The sequence below is a fragment of the Bos indicus x Bos taurus genome, chromosome 6 (genome assembly GCF_003369695.1).
Source record: "Bos indicus x Bos taurus breed Angus x Brahman F1 hybrid chromosome 6, Bos_hybrid_MaternalHap_v2.0, whole genome shotgun sequence".
NCBI lineage: Eukaryota > Metazoa > Chordata > Mammalia > Artiodactyla > Bovidae > Bos > Bos indicus x Bos taurus.
Window position 1 is genome coordinate 69122739 of NC_040081.1, and position 17974 is coordinate 69140712.

The 17974-nt window shown below is 35.9% G+C and overlaps 2 protein-coding genes across 15 annotated transcripts in view; one reads left to right on the plus strand and one right to left on the minus strand.

The window, feature by feature from the left end:
- The window catches only part of FIP1L1 (factor interacting with PAPOLA and CPSF1), a 68070-nt gene extending 54021 nt beyond the window's left edge, over positions 1-14049 (plus strand). For all 13 annotated transcript variants that reach the window (XM_027544507.1, XM_027544504.1, XM_027544516.1 and 10 more), the window contains 3 exons: positions 2370-2583; positions 9776-9913; positions 10687-14049. In XM_027544507.1, the coding sequence (XP_027400308.1) occupies positions 2370-2583; positions 9776-9913; positions 10687-10834 (500 nt within the window). In that variant the 3' untranslated portion in view covers positions 10835-14049. The remainder of the gene's footprint in view (positions 1-2369; positions 2584-9775; positions 9914-10686) is intronic.
- LNX1 (ligand of numb-protein X 1) overlaps positions 11952-17974 on the minus strand; it is a 186362-nt gene continuing 180339 nt past the window's right edge. For both annotated transcript variants that reach the window (XM_027544502.1, XM_027544503.1), the window contains 2 exons: positions 12941-13099; positions 11952-12540 (listed from right to left, as the gene is read on the minus strand). In XM_027544502.1, coding sequence (XP_027400303.1) covers positions 12405-12540; positions 12941-13099 — 295 coding nt within the window. In that variant the 3' untranslated portion in view covers positions 11952-12404. The remainder of the gene's footprint in view (positions 12541-12940; positions 13100-17974) is intronic.

Consider the following 17974-nt stretch of genomic DNA (forward strand, 5'->3'; position numbering starts at 1 on the left):
CTGTATCATGTTGAAGTACTGCAAGTGGAGTTCTTGTCTGGAACCACCCCACCTACCCTTTTTAAAAAAATTTTTTTTAAGGAAATGCTTTTATATTTATACTATGAAATTTTTACTCTCAGATTTTTGATAGAACCCTCTGTCAGAATAAGGAAAATCTCTTCTAGTTTTCCAAGGGCTTTTAAACTGAATGGATATTGAGTTTCATCAGATGCTTTCTGAGTTGATCGTATTGTTTTCTTTCTCTGTTAATGTGGCAGATTTCTAAGTTTTTCTAATATTAAACCACTGTTTATTTGCTGACATAAACCTAATTTGGTCACAACTGATTACTTTTTTAAAATAAATACAGACTTACTTAGAATTTTGACATCCAAGTCCACATATAATAAGTTTATATGTAATACTGTTCCGTGATTTTCCTTTATTTCTATTGTCCTTAACTGGTTTTAGTATTAAGGTTATACAAGCCACATGGGATAAGTTAAGGGGATAATCTTTTTTCCCATTCTCTGAAAGTTTTTGTATTATTCAACTGGTCTGTACCTTATAAATGAGTAAAAGTCACCTGTAAAAGCCATCTGGTCTTGTGGGAAGGTTTTAAATTGCTGATTTAATGTCTTTAATAATTACAGGACTAGTCAAGATTTCTTTGAATTACTTAATGTGTTGGTCTAAAATATGTAATACTCTCTGTATCCCTGTAACATCTGTAGTCGTAGTCCCTTACTGGTTCTGATATTTTTTTATAAGGTCTCTTTTCCTAATCTTGTCAGGAGATTATTATGTTTTATTCATCTAGTCTTTAAAAGCCAACTTCTGCCTTTGTTTACTACATGCTAGTTTTCTGCTGACATGATTTCTTGTCTCCCTTCTGTTGGATTATACTACTTTTTTCTAAGCTCATAAGTTGAAAGTTTAATTCATTCACGTTCCATCTTTTGTAATGCAGGTTTTTTTAAGAATAATTTCCTTCAGAACAGTTTTCATCTCTAGACTTATGACATATTGTACTTTTCTTTGTGTTCAGTTTTTAAATGATTTTAAATTTATGACATTTTTGACTCACCCCTGAGTTATCAGAAATGTGTTTTAAATTTGAAATAAATGGAGATTATTTTCCCATAACTTTTCATTTTTACTTCTAATTTAAATTGTGTGGTGGTCAGAAAACATGATGTCTATTATGCTTTGAAAGAACATAATATATTTTCATAAATGTTTCATATGGGTGAAGAGAATGAGTATTCTTTACCTGCCTGGCAGATTTCCATGTTATGTTCATTAAATCAACTCTATTAACAGTGTTTTGCTCAGTCCTTATATATCTGTAGTGATTTTTTTTTGTTTGCTTAAAGTGTCGATAATTGAAAAATTACGTTAGTCCCCAATGATCGTGGTTGATTTTTCTGTTTCTACCTGTATTATTTTTATTAATTTTTATTTTAGAAAGTAAGGCTATGTTGTTAGATATTTGGAAGTTTAATTTGTTCTGTGTTCTTAGTGAGTTGCATCCTCTATCTTCACGTAGTCATTCTTCCTCGGGTGATCCTTTGTATGAGAATGCTTTGCCACTTATACAGTTACTCATATGGAAATTAGGGGATATAAGTGTTTTCCATTTTTTCTCCCATCCTTTCACTTTGAACCATCTTGTGTTTTTATGTTTAATGTTCAGAATATAGGTAGAATTTTAAAAAATACAAATCAACAGTTTCTGTCACTTAAGTGATTAATTCCATCCTCTTTGTATTACTGTGATTTTTGAGCCATTCAAACTTGTCTTGCATATCCCCATTCTTTCTGTTGTGAAGTGACTGAAATTTTCAGGTGATTTTTTAAAATATTCTTTTTCCCTACATTGTTCTGAAATAATATATTTATCTCTATTTTTTTTTTAGTGGTTACTCTTGAAATGCATTATGCATATATCTAATAGAAGTTATTTTTGTGTGTGAACTCTGTTTATAACTTTTGCTTATTTTTTGTTTCTAAATGTCTTTTGTTTTATTCTTCAAATATAATTTTGAGTACACATTTCTGGGTTGACCGTTACTTTGTCTCAGCACTCTGAAGATATCCTAATGTATTCTGGTTTATATTTTTGCTATATTGGGAAGTTGGTGATGTATCTAATTCTGGTTTGCTGTCCACCTTTCAAATGAAGGGTCAAATCTTTAAGATTTGTTTCTGGCCATGTCCCCAGACTGTGGGTATTCACCATGTATTCTCTTTTCTACATACTAAATAATTTTCTTTTTAATCTAATGAAGCATTTTTGTGGGATTTTTACCTTTTTTTCCTCATCTTTCTCTTTTGTTTTTTAAGTACCATAACTTTTATTTTTGATTATTATTCTTTCTCTTTAGTTGCCTTTCCCCACCTTCCCGGTTCTACTCCTTCATGGCCTAGTCTTGTGGACACCAGCAAGCAATGGGACTATTACTCAAGAAGAGAGAAAGACCGAGATAGAGACAGAGACAGAGACCGAGAGCGAGATCGTGATCGAGACAGAGAAAGAGAACGCACCAGAGAGAGGGAAAGGGAGCGTGATCACAGTCCCACACCGAGCGTCTTCAACAGGTATGTTCAGTGCTCAGGAATTTATACACATGTATTTTATATGCACTTCAGAATTTTTATTCAGTGCCAGAATGGAAAATACAATTCAACTTGGAAAGGATTGTTTGAAGAGTAGTGAGGATAGCCATTTTAAAAGCATCAAGGCTGTCGTGTAATTCATAAGGACTTCCCACTATCTAAAGCAACAGTGTCCAAATTTGTTTGTTCGTTTCTTCCTTAAAACAGTTTTGAAAATGTCATACCCCTTCATGTATTTTTATCTTGCCACATAAAATTTTTCATTTTAAGTATAAACATTTGGCTAATTGGTAAAGAATCTGCCTGCAGTGCAAGAGACCCGGGTTTGCTTCAAGTCGGGAAGGTCCCCTGGAGAAGGAAATGACAACCCACTCCAGTAGTCTTGCCTGGAGAATTCCATGAACAGAGGAGCCAGGCAGGCTACAGTCCATGGGGTCAACTTAGCAACTAAACCAACCAACCAACCAGATAGATAAAATTTCCAGTCTGTTATAAGTATCATAATTTTGAAAGTTATCGTTACTCTTTTGAACATATCCAGTGGATTAAGGATACTACAGTGATTTGTTAAACATCATTATCCATCTTTTTAAAATGTATAAGCAAGCTCTCTTTAACAGTTGGAAACTCTGCATTTCTTTTTATGCCTAAATTCTCATTTCTGAACCATGTCCCGAAAGAATTTTATTCTAATGTAAAGTATTTTTATTATGAAAAAGTATTTTTAATTATCCATCCTATTTACCCTGCAACATACCTATGTAAGTTAATGTATTAAAAATGTAATGACCATACTATTAAGTATTTAAAATTTTTTTCTGATTTTGGTCATCATGATTTATTTCTATATATAAATATAATGCAAATTCTAAAAATAATTTACTGGAGCTACATTCCTTTATGTGATGAAAGAGTTTCTGCCCATCTCTTAATTAACGTTTGTATCCATAAATGAATGTTACTGTTGTTAGGGGGAAGAAAGGCTTTGCTGTTATTATATTTCTTTCTTTCTTTATTGTATATATGTAAGCCCTGACAAACCTTGTTCACATGAAATACGTAAATAAGAATTAATGGAATTTTGCTGTGGCTCTGTCACAGTTATTTGAGCACTTTAAGATTTAGTGATATGTCAAAATTATACAATTAACATATCATCAGAAGTTCCTTTTAAGGATCCATAAGCTCATGGCTCAGTTTTCTTAAAAGCAAAGAAATCACCAATTGTTACTCAGTATAACAATAAAAGTACCACAGACTTGTAGCTTAGAACAATAGAAATTTACTCCCCCATTCCATTTATGGAAAATAGCTAGCAAATAATTCATGAAATATAGCTCCTCTTTATTGGCAAGCCAGCCAGCCACATGACAGACCCAATTTCTGTGGGGGGAAAGTCTAACTTCATTTTTCTTGTTCTGTTAAATGAGTTAATCCATATCCCTTGTCTAAGATAAAATAGTCACAGAACTCAAAATAAGGTGCTGCCTCCCCAACACTTTGTTTTGCTTTCCTTCAGAAGGAATTTTAGGTTTTGTTTTTTTTTTTTTACTAGTTCAGGGAAAATTCTTAGGACTCCCACCATACTCCTCTACAGTATATCTGAAGTTAGAATGTCTCAAGACACAGGCCAAAATATTCCATTTCTTACTTCATACTTTGTAACAGAAGAATATATAAGAGATAAAGGCCTAAAGCCCTGTAAAAACTTTATGGTTCCTGGAATAAAATTGATCTTACTGACACTAATATTTTAACTTAGATGCCATGATGGTTTTTATACCCTGAGCCAATAATGTACTGTAGTAAAATTGTTGAAAAGAATGCCTTTCTTTTGTAAAAGATCAGGAACATGATGGAGAAGAGATTAACTGGAGAAATGGTGTGATGTTTTACCTGCTGGTGTATCATTAGGCACTCCATATTTAGGAAGGAATTAGAGATGGCAGTGGCTACTCACTCCAGTATTCTTGCCTGGAGAATCCCATGGAGAGGAACCTGGCAGGCTACAGTCCATGGGGTTGCAAAGAGTTGGACACGACTAAATGACTAAGCACATTTAGGAAAGAATAAATATGGAAGTTCAGGATATGGAAATTGATTCCCTAAAACTTTGTGCCATTGGAAAGAACTCACTTATTGCTAGCCAAAAGAAGGAATTCAAAATTCTTTTTGTGACCCATAAGTCACAAGTCCAGTGCACCCTTCTGTATTTTAACCCCAATTCTCTCCCAAGCCAATATACTGCATGCTCTGTCTATAGTGAACTAGTTGTACATCTGGAAATCCTCACAGTTTTAATACCTCCTTCCTTCATGTTATTCCTATCCTTTACTGCCTCACAAATTTTTACTGATTCTTCAAGGTTCTGCTCACATTTGTCTTCCGTGAGCTTCTCTGAACCTGAAAGAAAGAATGTAATTATTCCTTCACATACTTCCTAAGCACTTTATGTATTTTCTTTAGAGCATGTCTGTCTTAGTAAGCCTCTTTCAGGGCATTGACTACCATTTTTCATCTCTCTGTTCTCAGCCCTTTGTCCATTTACGCCTGGCACATAATGACTATGTCGGTGAATAAAATGACGTACACATATCGGGAGGAGGGTGAATACAATAGAGAAAAAATGATCTTGAAAACTCTTGGTGAAACTGTGCTAGCTAGATAGGTTTTGAAATGGTTAAAAATCACCCTTTATCACTATCAAGACATTGATATGAACATCTTTCTAATTAACATATCCATTGAGGTACCTTTACAATGTAGAATGAAATATGTTTAAGATAACTTTTTCTTGCTTTATCAGCTATTTTTATGCATAAGATACACAGGTACACAGTTTTCCGATTTTGCTTGGTGAGATGAAGCAATGTATTAGTTCAGGATGTGAGCATATGCTTGATTCAGACATTTGTTTTGTTAGATGTGATCATGTAATCATATACTTCTTAATCCAAAAAGGTTCTTGAGGATTATCCAGTCTAAATTTTAACTTGTCAGGTGAGAGAATGGAAGCATAGAGAAATTAAACCAACAGTATGGTATCTAGTGGAAATATGGTTGAGATATTACTTAAAATCATTTCTAGTCTTGGAATTAGGTAGTTTAAAAATTCTATTGCCTTTGTTTTCCTTATTTTTCTGTACTTGATTTTTGTTTTTTCTTTCGTCTTTTAGAGGTCGTGGGGAATCGGATTAATTCTTTCATTCATTAACTGACATTCTTTGAATCCCCGTTATGTGCCAGGGACAAAGTTGTGTGCTGAGGATACAGAATTACTCATACTATCATTACAGATTAACCATATAATAACTGTCACCTTAACTAGCACTGTGGTTGGAAGTTTAAAGTTTTGTGTAAAAAAAGTGCAGAAAGAAACTCAGTAAGATTTATTAATCTTTTTTCTCTAATAGCTCCTAATAATATGACTTATACATTGTAGGCACCTGGTAAAATTTTATTGACTAAATAAGTGAAGGTACAATGGCACCCCACTCCAGTACTCTTGCCTGGAAAATCCCATGGATGGAGGAGCCTGGTAGGCTGCAGTCTATGGGGTCGCTAAGAGTTGGACACGACTAAGTGACTTCCCTTTCACTTTTCACTTTCATGCATTGGAGAAGGAAATGGCAACCCACTCCAGTGTTCTTGCCTGGAGAATCTCAGGGACGGGGGAGCCTGGTGGGCTGCCGTCTATGGGGTCACACAGAGTCGGACACGACTGAAGCGACTTAGCAGCAGCAGCAGCATGGCACCCCAGTCCAGTACTCTTGCCTGGAAAATCCCATGGTTGGAGGAGCCTGGTAGGCTGCAGTCCATGGGGTCGCTTAGAGTCGTACACGACTGAGCGACTTCACTTTCACTTTTCACTTTTATGCATTGGAGAAGGAAATGGCAACCCACTCCAGTGTTCTTGCCTGGAGAATCCCGGAGACGGAGGAGCCTGGTGGGCTGCGGTCTATGGGGTCACACAGAGTCGGACACGACTGAAGTGACTTAGCAGTAGCAGCATGGTCCATACATATGTTCGTATCTGTGTGTGTAGTATATGTTTCAAGTTTGTGTGGTGGGAAATGTGCTGTTAACTTTAGTCAAAAAAAGTGCACAAATTCTGTTAAATTCAAGGGCACTACTTTCCAGAAAGTTGAATTGTTTCTAATGTAGTTAAAAGTAATATATTTGAGATAGTACTGTTATCTCTTGAATGCACATGTTCACAAGGTAAGGAATGTAATGCAAAACTTAATAGGAAAGAAGCCTAAAATGAATTGCTTTGCTAGAGCTCATAAAGGTTTACTTTGCATGAATAATACAGTGTTTATAAAATACTTTGAGTTTAATTTCAGACACACCCATGCACAGATTCCACTCAATTTTTATTGGTGCTAAAAAGTGTTAATCGTTAAACCACATTTGATTTTCAGGTTGCTAGCTGTAGGGCATCAGAAGTAATGTTTACCTAAATCTGACTAAAAGTTCAAGGCCAGAGAGGGGAAAAGAGGTGGAAGAATTTTGTGTTGTTCTGAATTATCCCAGAAATAGTGTTCTCTGGAAAATCCAAGTGAAGTATAAGTAAAGGCTGTTTTTCCTCAAGACTGACATTTTAGCAATATGGCATGTAGTATGTGTTGTGTTACAAATTACAGAGTCATTGTTTTGAAAATTACAGACAAATTTCAATGTGTTTTTTAGGCTGCTTAATTGTGGGCCAGAGGGAAGGCTGGTCATTCTAGGATGTTCGAAATGAGCTCTAATGATTTCCAGGCCCAGAAAAACCTTTGTGCTGCAGCTGCTTATCGGAGAAGGGGTCTTTATATTTTGAGTATGAGACCAAATCTTCCACCATCTGTGGGAATGGTCCCATCAGATGGCTTGCTTTCAGAATCTTAAAGGCCTCAAATCTAATAAAAATTGGTGGCAGGGTGAGAGGGAAAGAGGTTACAAATGACAAATTGTGAGATAATTGACTTTAGTTATTTTTATGTAAATCCAGTTGGAATCATTACAAAGAGCTTATTTTGAAAAAAATTATTTTTGGCTGCGCTGGGTCCTCCTTGTGGTGCACGGGCTCTTTGTTGCTGTGCACCGGCAGTTGGCGCGTGGGCCTCTTGTTGCAGTGGCTTCTCTTGGTGTGGAGCACAGGCTTTAGAGCGCGGGGGCTTAGTTGCCCTGCGGCAGGTGAGATCTTCCTGGACCAGGAACTGAACGCATGTACCCTGCATTGCAAGGTGGATTCTTAATCACCGGACCATCAAGAAAGTCCCAAGAACCTCATTTTTAAAGAGGGTAACATTAATGTTAATATTTGTCATGGTAGGTAGGTGCGAGTTTATTCTCCTTTTAGAAGCTTTATTAGTTACCTTTACAAAAAGGGTTCCATTTCTGAAAACTTTAGCATTAAATTTAATGAAGATGATGAACCTGCATGTTAGTGGCCGTTTGTTGAGGGCCTGCCTACTCTTGTTCCAGACACAGTTTATAAATACTATTGTCAGTTCTGCAACAACCCTGAAAAGACTGTTGCCAGTTTTACAGGTGAGGAAACTGAGTAGAGAGGTTAAGTTACTTACCCTGGACCATAGCAGAGTCAGGATGCCCCTGGGCCTGCTCTGCCCAGACTGCTCTTGCTACTTCCCACTGCCGGACATAGTGCATTACCTTTCTGGTGGCACATTTCCATTTTCCCAATACCAAGTACATATTTATGATTAGAAAAAAATTATTTCATGTGTATGTGCGTGTGTGCATATATATATATATATATATATATGTCTGCATATATGAATACTTTTAAAAATAAAAATGTATCACAGGCAATAATAACTTGGTCAGCAATATGACTTGGCATTAGGTATAACACTCCTGAATTATCACTTTTGCTAAGAGACCACTGTTAGGTTGATTGGTTTTTATATGGCTTATACTTCCACCTGATTCTGTTTCCTGTTATTCTCTAAGATTCCTTAGCATCTTGATGCTGTGTACAAATTACTAATTTAATAATTTGTATTACACATAATATTTATAGAAACCATAGCTCTTTAGCAACAGTGTTCCAAAAGATATTTTTATTCATTCTAAAAGAGTTTACTGATATTAGGCTGTAGAGAATGTTGGCTTGTATGCTAAATAAAAAGACTTGAAGGATTAAGAAAAAACAGAAGTATATCTCAATTTTCACAAAAGGACCTGAAGAGAAGTCTCAGAAGGTAAAGATGATTATGCTTGTAACACTAGCCATCAGTCCCAGTTTCACTAGTCCATTTTCTCCAAGATCAGAAAATGGAGGTGCAGCTTAATACGGATTTGAAGTTATTCCCATGGCCACGTCTCCATCCCACCCCCAGTGACACACACACAGTAGTATTAAGTTATTGGGATGTCAGAATTCAAGTGTGTACACAGCCAATTTTCAGCCCACATTGTGTGTGGATATTGTGGAAGTTGTTTTGGTGTCACACTGTTCTTAATGTTTATACTGCTTCTTTAGATGAATATACTCTATGTGATTCAAAAACTTAAGAACCTTATCTGTATTTGAAAGCCAAATAGTTTTAATATGTTTTTAGAATTTTAAATGTCTACCTATGATTTTATAAATATAAGAATTTTGGTTGGAAATCTGAGATAAGCAAACATGCTTTTAATTATAAAAAGTAAAGTGAAAGTCACTCAGTCGTGTCCGTCTCTTTGCAACCCCATAAACTACAGTCCATGGAGTTCTCCAGGCCAGAATACTGGAGTGGGTAGCCGTTCCCTTCTCCAGGGGATCTTCCCAACCCAGGGATCAAACCCAGGTCTCCAGCATTGCAGGCAGTTTCTTTACCAGCTGAGCCACAAGGGAAGCTGCGAATTAAAATTTAAATCAGTTTCAGCTCCCAATTTCTGAAGAAAAACAGCATTGTTTTTATAAGATTTCTTCCCTGTAACAACTGAAAGCATAGAAAAAACTTGATCCTGTGTAATTATTGTATATTTTGTATTGTATTAGATCTAGTACTAATTTGGGAGCAGCATTGTTTTCCTCTCAGTTCAGTAGACACATACTTTGCACTTGTTCTGTTTAAGGTGCTAACATGGGGACTTCTGGACTCAGGTCACCTCTTTTGTAGTTTGAAGTCGTTCAGAATCAACAGTCCAGCTGTCAAGAGTACTTGTTTCTATTCTGTTTCAGTGATGAAGAACGATACAGATACAGGGAGTATGCAGAAAGAGGCTATGAGCGCCACAGAGCAAGTCGGGAGAAAGAAGAACGACACAGAGAAAGACGACACAGAGAGAAAGAGGAAACCAGACACAAGTCCTCTCGAAGGTTTGTTCTTTAATAAATAGTGAATCAGTTTGAAGCCAGGGAAATTGATTTGACTTCAGGAAGTAGAAGCAAACATTGCCAGTAACCACTAGAGCATATATGTGTTCCTAATTAGAAGATCAAGAGTAATCTGTTAAAGTAGTTGGTTCTTTTATAGATTTCAACAAAGACCTTGAAATCTAACAAGATTATGTTTAATACCCATAAGCCAAAATTAGCATGAAATGAAAAATATATGAAAATTATACTTACTACATTATCTTGAGCAGGAGGGAATTTGTCATGAATCAATTTTTAGTAGTAAATATTATTAAACAAAGCAATGTTCAGTTTAATCAAAGAACATTCAGGGCCCTGTAGTCCCAAAAAAAAGTATTACATTTTAATGTGTATTGCCTAAAATCAACTCTAGAAAGTATTTCCTGTTGTGATTTAGTATTTTAGTTTCTAATTTGTAATTAGTCTTTTAGAATAAAGTATATGGTCCCTACTGGCCCTCTCGGCACAGTGGGCGTTTTGTCAGTCTCATAATCTAAAGTATGTGGGCCTTACTGTTCTAGTATAACAACAGTGAAGGTGAGCATTAAATGTAAGTATAATCCCAGCATAGAAGTCACATAAAATGTGATTACTCTCCAAAATGTATTTGAGAAAAAAAGTATCAGGTTATTTAAAACCCATTGCTATACCAAGAATTTACCTAAAATGGGTTGATTTGTCACTACTTATGTAGTTAAACATTAAGAAAAATATGCCTTTCTTTTTTTCTTCAGCAATAGTAGACGTCGCCATGAAAGTGAAGAAGGAGACAGTCATAGGAGACACAAGCACAAAAAATCTAAAAGAAGCAAAGAAGGAAAAGAAGCTGGCAGTGAGCCTGCCCCTGAACAGGAGAGCACCGAAGCTACACCTGCAGAATAGGCGTGGTCATGGCCTTTTGTGTATAGTAATGCCAGAAGTAGATACTGTAAATCTTGTTATTTTTCTGGATAATGTTTAAGAAACTTGCCTTTCATCTTGTTCTGTTAGTATGAAAATTTAATTTTCTCTTCCAAAATAAAAGAGTGAATTTTTCATGTTAAGTTAAAATTTTTGTCTTGTAATATTTAAAAAATAAAAAGGCAGTAATGACTTTGTATGGAAGAAAGTAATATGAATGAGTTACTCAGCAGAGAATTTAAAGAGCTATGTTTAGCTGTGTACATACACAATATCTGATAAAAGTCAAGGTTCCCTCTTGGCCAGTTTTCTTTCTTTCTTTCTTTTTTTTTTTTTTTACAGCTCAAGCAGGCAAGATTTATCGGGCAAGCAGTACACTTTCGGGGCAAGAGAGTGGGTCAGCCCCCACAGAAGAGGTCTTGGCCGGTTTTCTTGACTTAATCAAATACCAGTCTCTTATGAGGTTGCACTGCAAAAGGCATCAAAAGGTACCTCTGCGTATTGAGATTAAAACTAGTCTTTTCTCATCACTGTTGTGGCACTGTGGTTTTGCATATTAAAAAACTCGTATACAATTTTGATATCACAGCTTTTTTATAGCAGGTTTTCAGTGTTCTAAATTTGGGTTTATGGTGAAACTAAGTAGGGAATTTTTATATCCACAGTAATAAAATCTAATGGCATTTGGGTTGCCTCTAAAATAACTTGTAGTTTCTAGAGAGCAGGCATATGGACAGATACTCATCACTGACAAAAATTTGAACTGCCTCACTGCCATCTTCCATGAGCCAAACCAGGGTCAAGGTGGTTTGGCCTTTTCTTGATGCTTTTTCAAGGCTTATTGGTTGAGCAGCATGTTGGGTTTTTACAGTTACTAGCTATATTGTGAATTAAAATAAATGACAAGAGCTTTAGTAATTTTCTGTAACATTTAAGAAAATACAAGTTTACAAAATTCTGTGAACATTTTTAGGGATAACCCGTAGGAGGTGTTTGTCAGTGAAGGTAACAACATGGCTTTAAAAGAATGAATTACTAGGAACTTTTAAATAGTGATGGTAGAAATGCACTTAGTATCACATACTAAAGGACAGCTATATAATTTTTGAAAAATATTTATTTCTCATTTGATGAACACTTGTCAGCAGTGCACTTTTATAATCCTGTGTCTGGAAATTGTTTTTAAAATGCCCATAATGAATGCTTTACAGACCTCAGCACATACCAAATTTTAATTAAACTGTATGATTTAAATTCAGTGGGAGCATACAAACCATATCAGCTGTTGAAGAGCTTTATAGTGAATAGAAAATTTTAGCTGTGGAGTAATGAGAAATGTTCCACACTGCATAAAAATTAGTAATGTTTATGTTTTGAGAATTACATTTTCTGAGGTGTAATTGGCTTTCATTAGATCCTACTTTTCCTGATGTTACAGTTTAATATTTTTACAGTATAGCCTTCAAATAAAAAAAAAATTTGACAAGATAAATACATTGTTTCAACTTAGCTTACTTGTGATTTCCTATTTTTCTATAACCCATCATTCATTCTATAAAAAAGTGCCAGGCCAAGAAGCAATGGTGAGAGTTATTTTTCCTTTAAGTTCTTTTAGCATCCTTGCCAAGCAAGCATGGATCATTCCTGTTGTACTTCTACCATTGACAGCCAGAAGAATATCACCACATCTAAAAAGTAAATAAATGAACAAGGTATATGATTAACATTTTGAGCCATAGCTGAAGTTAATGCAATTTTTATGGTGGTCCTAGTTTTTGCTACGCTTCTCAGTTTTGATTATATTCTAATTAAGATTCTCCCCACACCCATCACTTAAATTCTGTCAAATTCTATTATTCAGCTTGTTTTAGAAAGAATTCTAAAAGTATCAGAAGTTGCTGTATGGGATCAAGAATAACTTAATTTTGGATTTCTTGGGAATGGAATGCAACATAAATGTTTCAAATTTATGACCAATAAAAAAAGGCATAGTAAATATATGCCTTATTTCAAATGGGGCCAAGCTTTTGCACATAAAAAACACAATCTTTGAATATAAGTTTTTTGTTAAGCAGTCATTATTATTACCTGATTCTCCCATCATTGTATGCTGGTGTTCCTTCAACAATGGATTTGATAAAAAAAGGTTTGTTCCCATTGTATTCTTCATAACCTCCTACGATGCAGAAGCCTAGACTTCCAGCTGTATTTCTTCGTAATATAACATCTTTACAGTTATACAGGTACCTTAAATAGAACAAAATCAATGTAAATGCACAGTTAATTTGAACTCATAGTAATTAATTACTGTGGTTCATCTTCCATTCCCTTTATTGGTATTATTAGGGTTAATAGCACAGGATGGGTCTCACTCAAAATTGTCATAGCCCAGTAACCTTTGTGCTAAAAAAGCTGGCTTTTTCTAATTGAACTTATCTTTTCTAAACACCCTTTAAAAAATGAGGCCATCTATTTATTACATTCTGTTTATATGTCTACTAGGAAAGATTCATTTTCTGCTTGAAGATTTAACCCCTCAATTTATATTAAAAAGTTAGTTATACCTAAATCTTTACTGATGAACCACGTTCGAGCATACTTACAGTACCATATTTTTATTATAGATATAAATAATTTTTAATGAAGGAAATTCTTTGAATAAATGGTTAATCTGAAAAAATTTAAACATAACCCTAATTAATGCATTGTCTGAAGTATTATTTTGACTTACCAGTTTATACATAGTTCTACATATTTGATAGGTTATAGAGAAGCATTCAGGCCACATAATATAGTGAGTGGAGATTGAGGTACATTTAAAGATAATAATGATTCATATCCAAGGGGGAAAAAATCAGCGATAAACTGAATTAGAAATAGGAGAATGACCACAGGTCTTCTGTAAATGGGTAGAACCTTCAGCTAAAATAGAAAATTAGATTGAGGAAGCTGGTCCTTTATTATTCAGTGGCAATTAGATCAGTGTTAACATAGATGCAAGCTAAGTACAAAACTGTGTTACAATTATGACAGGTATGTCAGGAGCTAGATTGGACTCCAGAATCCCCAGGCCAGCGTTTTGAAAGGAAATTAGCATTTTCATGTTGGTAAAAATCAAGATACAGTGATTTTGTTTATAAACTGTACATTAAAATATTAACTGATTTTTGAGAAACCAATAAAAATCTCTTGTGAAATTTTTTTAGTGATAAAATTGGTTATTGTTATCGACCTTGCTAATCAATGTAACTTTTTCTTGGCATTTTGACTCCCATTTGAAGTAAAATAAGATTTGGGTTTGATGGTGGGTAATTTTAAAATGTAGTACTAAAATTCAACTCAGTTTTTTTGTTTAGTATCTGTCATCATAGAGCATTTACAGTAATCAGTTTCACTGAAATGACAGCTGAAAAGTATTGATTTCATTACATGAAACAACCATATTTTTACTGTAAAATGTTTATCTGCTGTATTTCACAGTAGGACTTGATGTTAGTAAGTTCACCTTACAGGAGTCGTGGAGTTTTACACAGTGGCACCCTAACAGCTCGTGTTCATAGCAGGTAATTGTTCCCCAAACCCCAGAGCACTAATGTCCTCACCTATGCCAATACTTGGGGGAAAGCATGTGGGTGCTTCTTATCCAAGGTTATGACCAAATATATCTCTCTATTCTTTAAAATATATGAACGGGTACAAAGAGCAGTACTCAAAAACTTAAGTATTTCTCATCCTTTTGACTGTCTTTTCATTAAGTATCACCTTGACTCTCTTACTGAATATTTTATCCCATGTGGACAAGCTATACAAATAACCATCTAAAATTTTTATGTGCCAATAGAAAATTTTCAGCATAACATTGTCATAAGTGTGTCTTTTTTCTTAGACTCTTGTTTTGATACAAGTATACCATGCTCTAAGCACTTGGTATATATCAGTGAACAAAACAGGTGAAACCCCTGCCCTGTGTAGCTTTATTCAAGAGAATTTCAGTGTTAACTAATTTAACTTCATTAAGTGCTTTCCTTCAGTTAAGCATTTATTTCATTATAGCAGTGAGAACTCACTATGTTAAATTCTCAGAGTCAGATCTTGTTCAGTTGGGACTAAGTTTTAGGGCATTTTTTTCTTAAGTTGAATTACTTCACTCTCTACTGGGAAATGTGGCGGCTGTCTTGATCAATGTTGAGGATATACCCTTGAGAAATTAATTTAAAATCTAAATTTAAATGTGAGCTTTTTTCCTATTCTCGGTTCTCCAAATTTAGGCTTAGTTGTGAAGATTTGTGGAGAAGGTAATGGCAACCCACTTCAGTACTCTTGCCTGGAAAATTCCATGGATGGAGGAGCCTGGTAGGCTACAGTCCATGGTATCACAAAGAGTTGGACATGACTGAGCTACTTCACTGGTGAAGATTTAGCATAGTGCACAGAATAGTGATTAGATCTGGTAACAGAATGCCTGAAGAACTATGGTCAGAGATTCATAACGCCGTACAGAAGGTGGTGACCAAAACCATCCCCAAGAAAAACACAAGAAGGCAAAGTGGTTGTCAGATGAGGCCTTGAAAATAGCTGAAAAAAGAAGAGAAGTGAAAGGTGAAAGAGAAAGATACATACCCAACTGAATGCAGAGTTCCTGAGAATAGCAGGGAGAGATAAGAAACCCTTCTTAAGTGAAAAATGAAAAGAAATAGAGGAAAACAATAGGATGGGAAAGACTAGAGATCTCCCCAAGAAAATTGGAGATACCAAGGGAACATTTCATGCAAAGATGTGCACAGTAAAGGACCAGAAACTGCAAGGATCTAGCAGAAGAGATTAAGAACAGGTGGCAAGAATACACAGAAGAACTATACAAAAGGCCTTAATGACCTAGATAACCACAATGGTATGGTCACTCACCTAGAGCCAGACATCCTAGAGTGTGAAGTCAGGTAGGCCTTAGGAAGCATTACTTCGAACAAAGCTATGGAGGTGATGGAATCCCAGCTGAGCTATTTAAAATCTTAAAGATGATACTGATGAAGTTCTACACTCAATATGCCAGCAAGTTTGGAAAACTCAGCAGTGGCCACAGGACTGAAAAGGTCAGTTTTCATTCCAATGGCAAAGAAAAACAATGCCAAAGAATGTTCAGACTACCGTATAATTGCGCTCATTTCACATGCTAGCAACGTAATGCTCAAAATCCTTCAAGCTAGACTTCAGCAGTTTGTGAACCACGAACTTGCAGAGGTACAAGCTGAATTTAGAAAAGACGGAGGAACCAGAGATCAGATTGCCAACATCTTTTGGATCATTGAAAAAGCAAGGGAATTCCAAAAAATCTGCTTCATTGACTGCGCTAAAGCCTTTGACTGTGTGGATCACAACAAAGTGGAAAATTCTTAAACAGTTGGGAATATCAGACCACCTTACCTGCCTCCTGAGAAACCTATACGCAGGACAAGAAGCAACACTTAGAACCAGACATGAAACAATGGACGGGTTCAAAGTTGGGAAAGGAAGTACATCAAGGCTGTATATTGTCACCCTACTTATTTAACTTATATGTAGAGTATGTCATGTGAAATGCCAAGCTGGATGAAGCACAAGTAGAAATCAAGATTGCCAAAAGAACAAAAACCACCACAATACTGTAAAGTAATTAGCCTCCAATTAAAATTTAAAAAAAAGATTGCTAAAAGAAATACCAGTAACCTCAGATATGCAAATGACACCACCCTAATGGCAGAAAGCAAAGAAGAACTAAAGAGTGAAAGAGTAGAGTGAAAAAGCTGGCTTAAAACTCAACATTTAAAAACGAAATTCATGGCATCCTGTCCCTTCACTTTATGGCAAATAGATGGGGAAACAATGGAAACAGTGACAAGATTTTATTTTCTTGGGCTCCAAAATCACTGCACTGACCGCAGCCATGAAATTAAAAGGTGTTTGCTCCTCAGAAGGAAAGCTATGACAAACCTAGACAGCATATTAGAAAGCAGAGACATCACTTTTCTGACAAAGGTCCATATAGTCAAAGCTGTAGCTTCTCCAGTAGTCATGTATGGATATGAAGGCATGAAGAAGGCTGAGCACTGAAGAACTGATGCTTTTTAATTGTACTGGAGAAGACTTGAAAGAGCATGACAATTTTAAGGACTTCCTAAAAAGAACCACACCTCTAAAAGTCAGAGTGTAGACTGTTACCCCTTTTGCTTTCGAAAATTACTAGAACGCCAACTGGGGATCATGCAAACAAATGTGAACTCCATGTTAAAACTGAAGGAGAGCCACCAAAGGCAGTGAAAGTCAGATTGTAGATGGAAGTGAGGCTGCCTACACTAGGGACTTGCAAACTAAGCCCTCAGAGCCCTGAGCCCATGGTGAGTGCCCCCTGATGTGCCGAATGCCATTCTGCAGACAGCACCAGACCCAGTTTGGCCAAGAAGAAGGGCATGAGTGAGGCAGTGAAAACCCAAACAGATAACCTACACAGGACGCATGCCTGGAAATGCAAGAATTAGCAGCCTGTCCGAAGTTGCAGCCTGTCCTGGTGGTAGGGTGGGAGAAGGATGTGTACTGTGAGTGGCCCTGCAAGGCAGATCTTAATTGGCTTGAGAGAAGTAAAACACACAACTCTATCATAAAGAGATGTTTCTACCACCTGGAAGATGGTCCTGATTCCCTCCTTTGATTATACAGTTCCAGCAAATAGCCACTCCAGGAAAAATTTAGCTCGAAAGAATGAACCAGTAGAGACACATGATAAAAGATGGAAAGTTAGCAGTAAAAACAGTAACAGACAAAAAACAACTCACCAGAAGAATGCTGCCACAGAAAGGAACTGCTGCTATAGACAAGGAAATTTATAACACCAGCCCTTTTACTATGAATTTAAAATATTCCTGAAACAGCAGCTCTATAAGAGATAAAGGCAGAGACCCAAGATTCCAAGGGGCAATAAAAGACAAGAGGAAAAGGGTTGAGAAGAAAGAAGTGGAAGAGAAAAAACAGAAATATATAAGTGCCTACAAAGGCAAAGATGAATGACTGAAAACTTTGGAGTATGAAGAGGCAGTCAAACAAAAATGAAAGTGAACAGATGAAAATGATTCAAGAGAAAAGACACAAAAC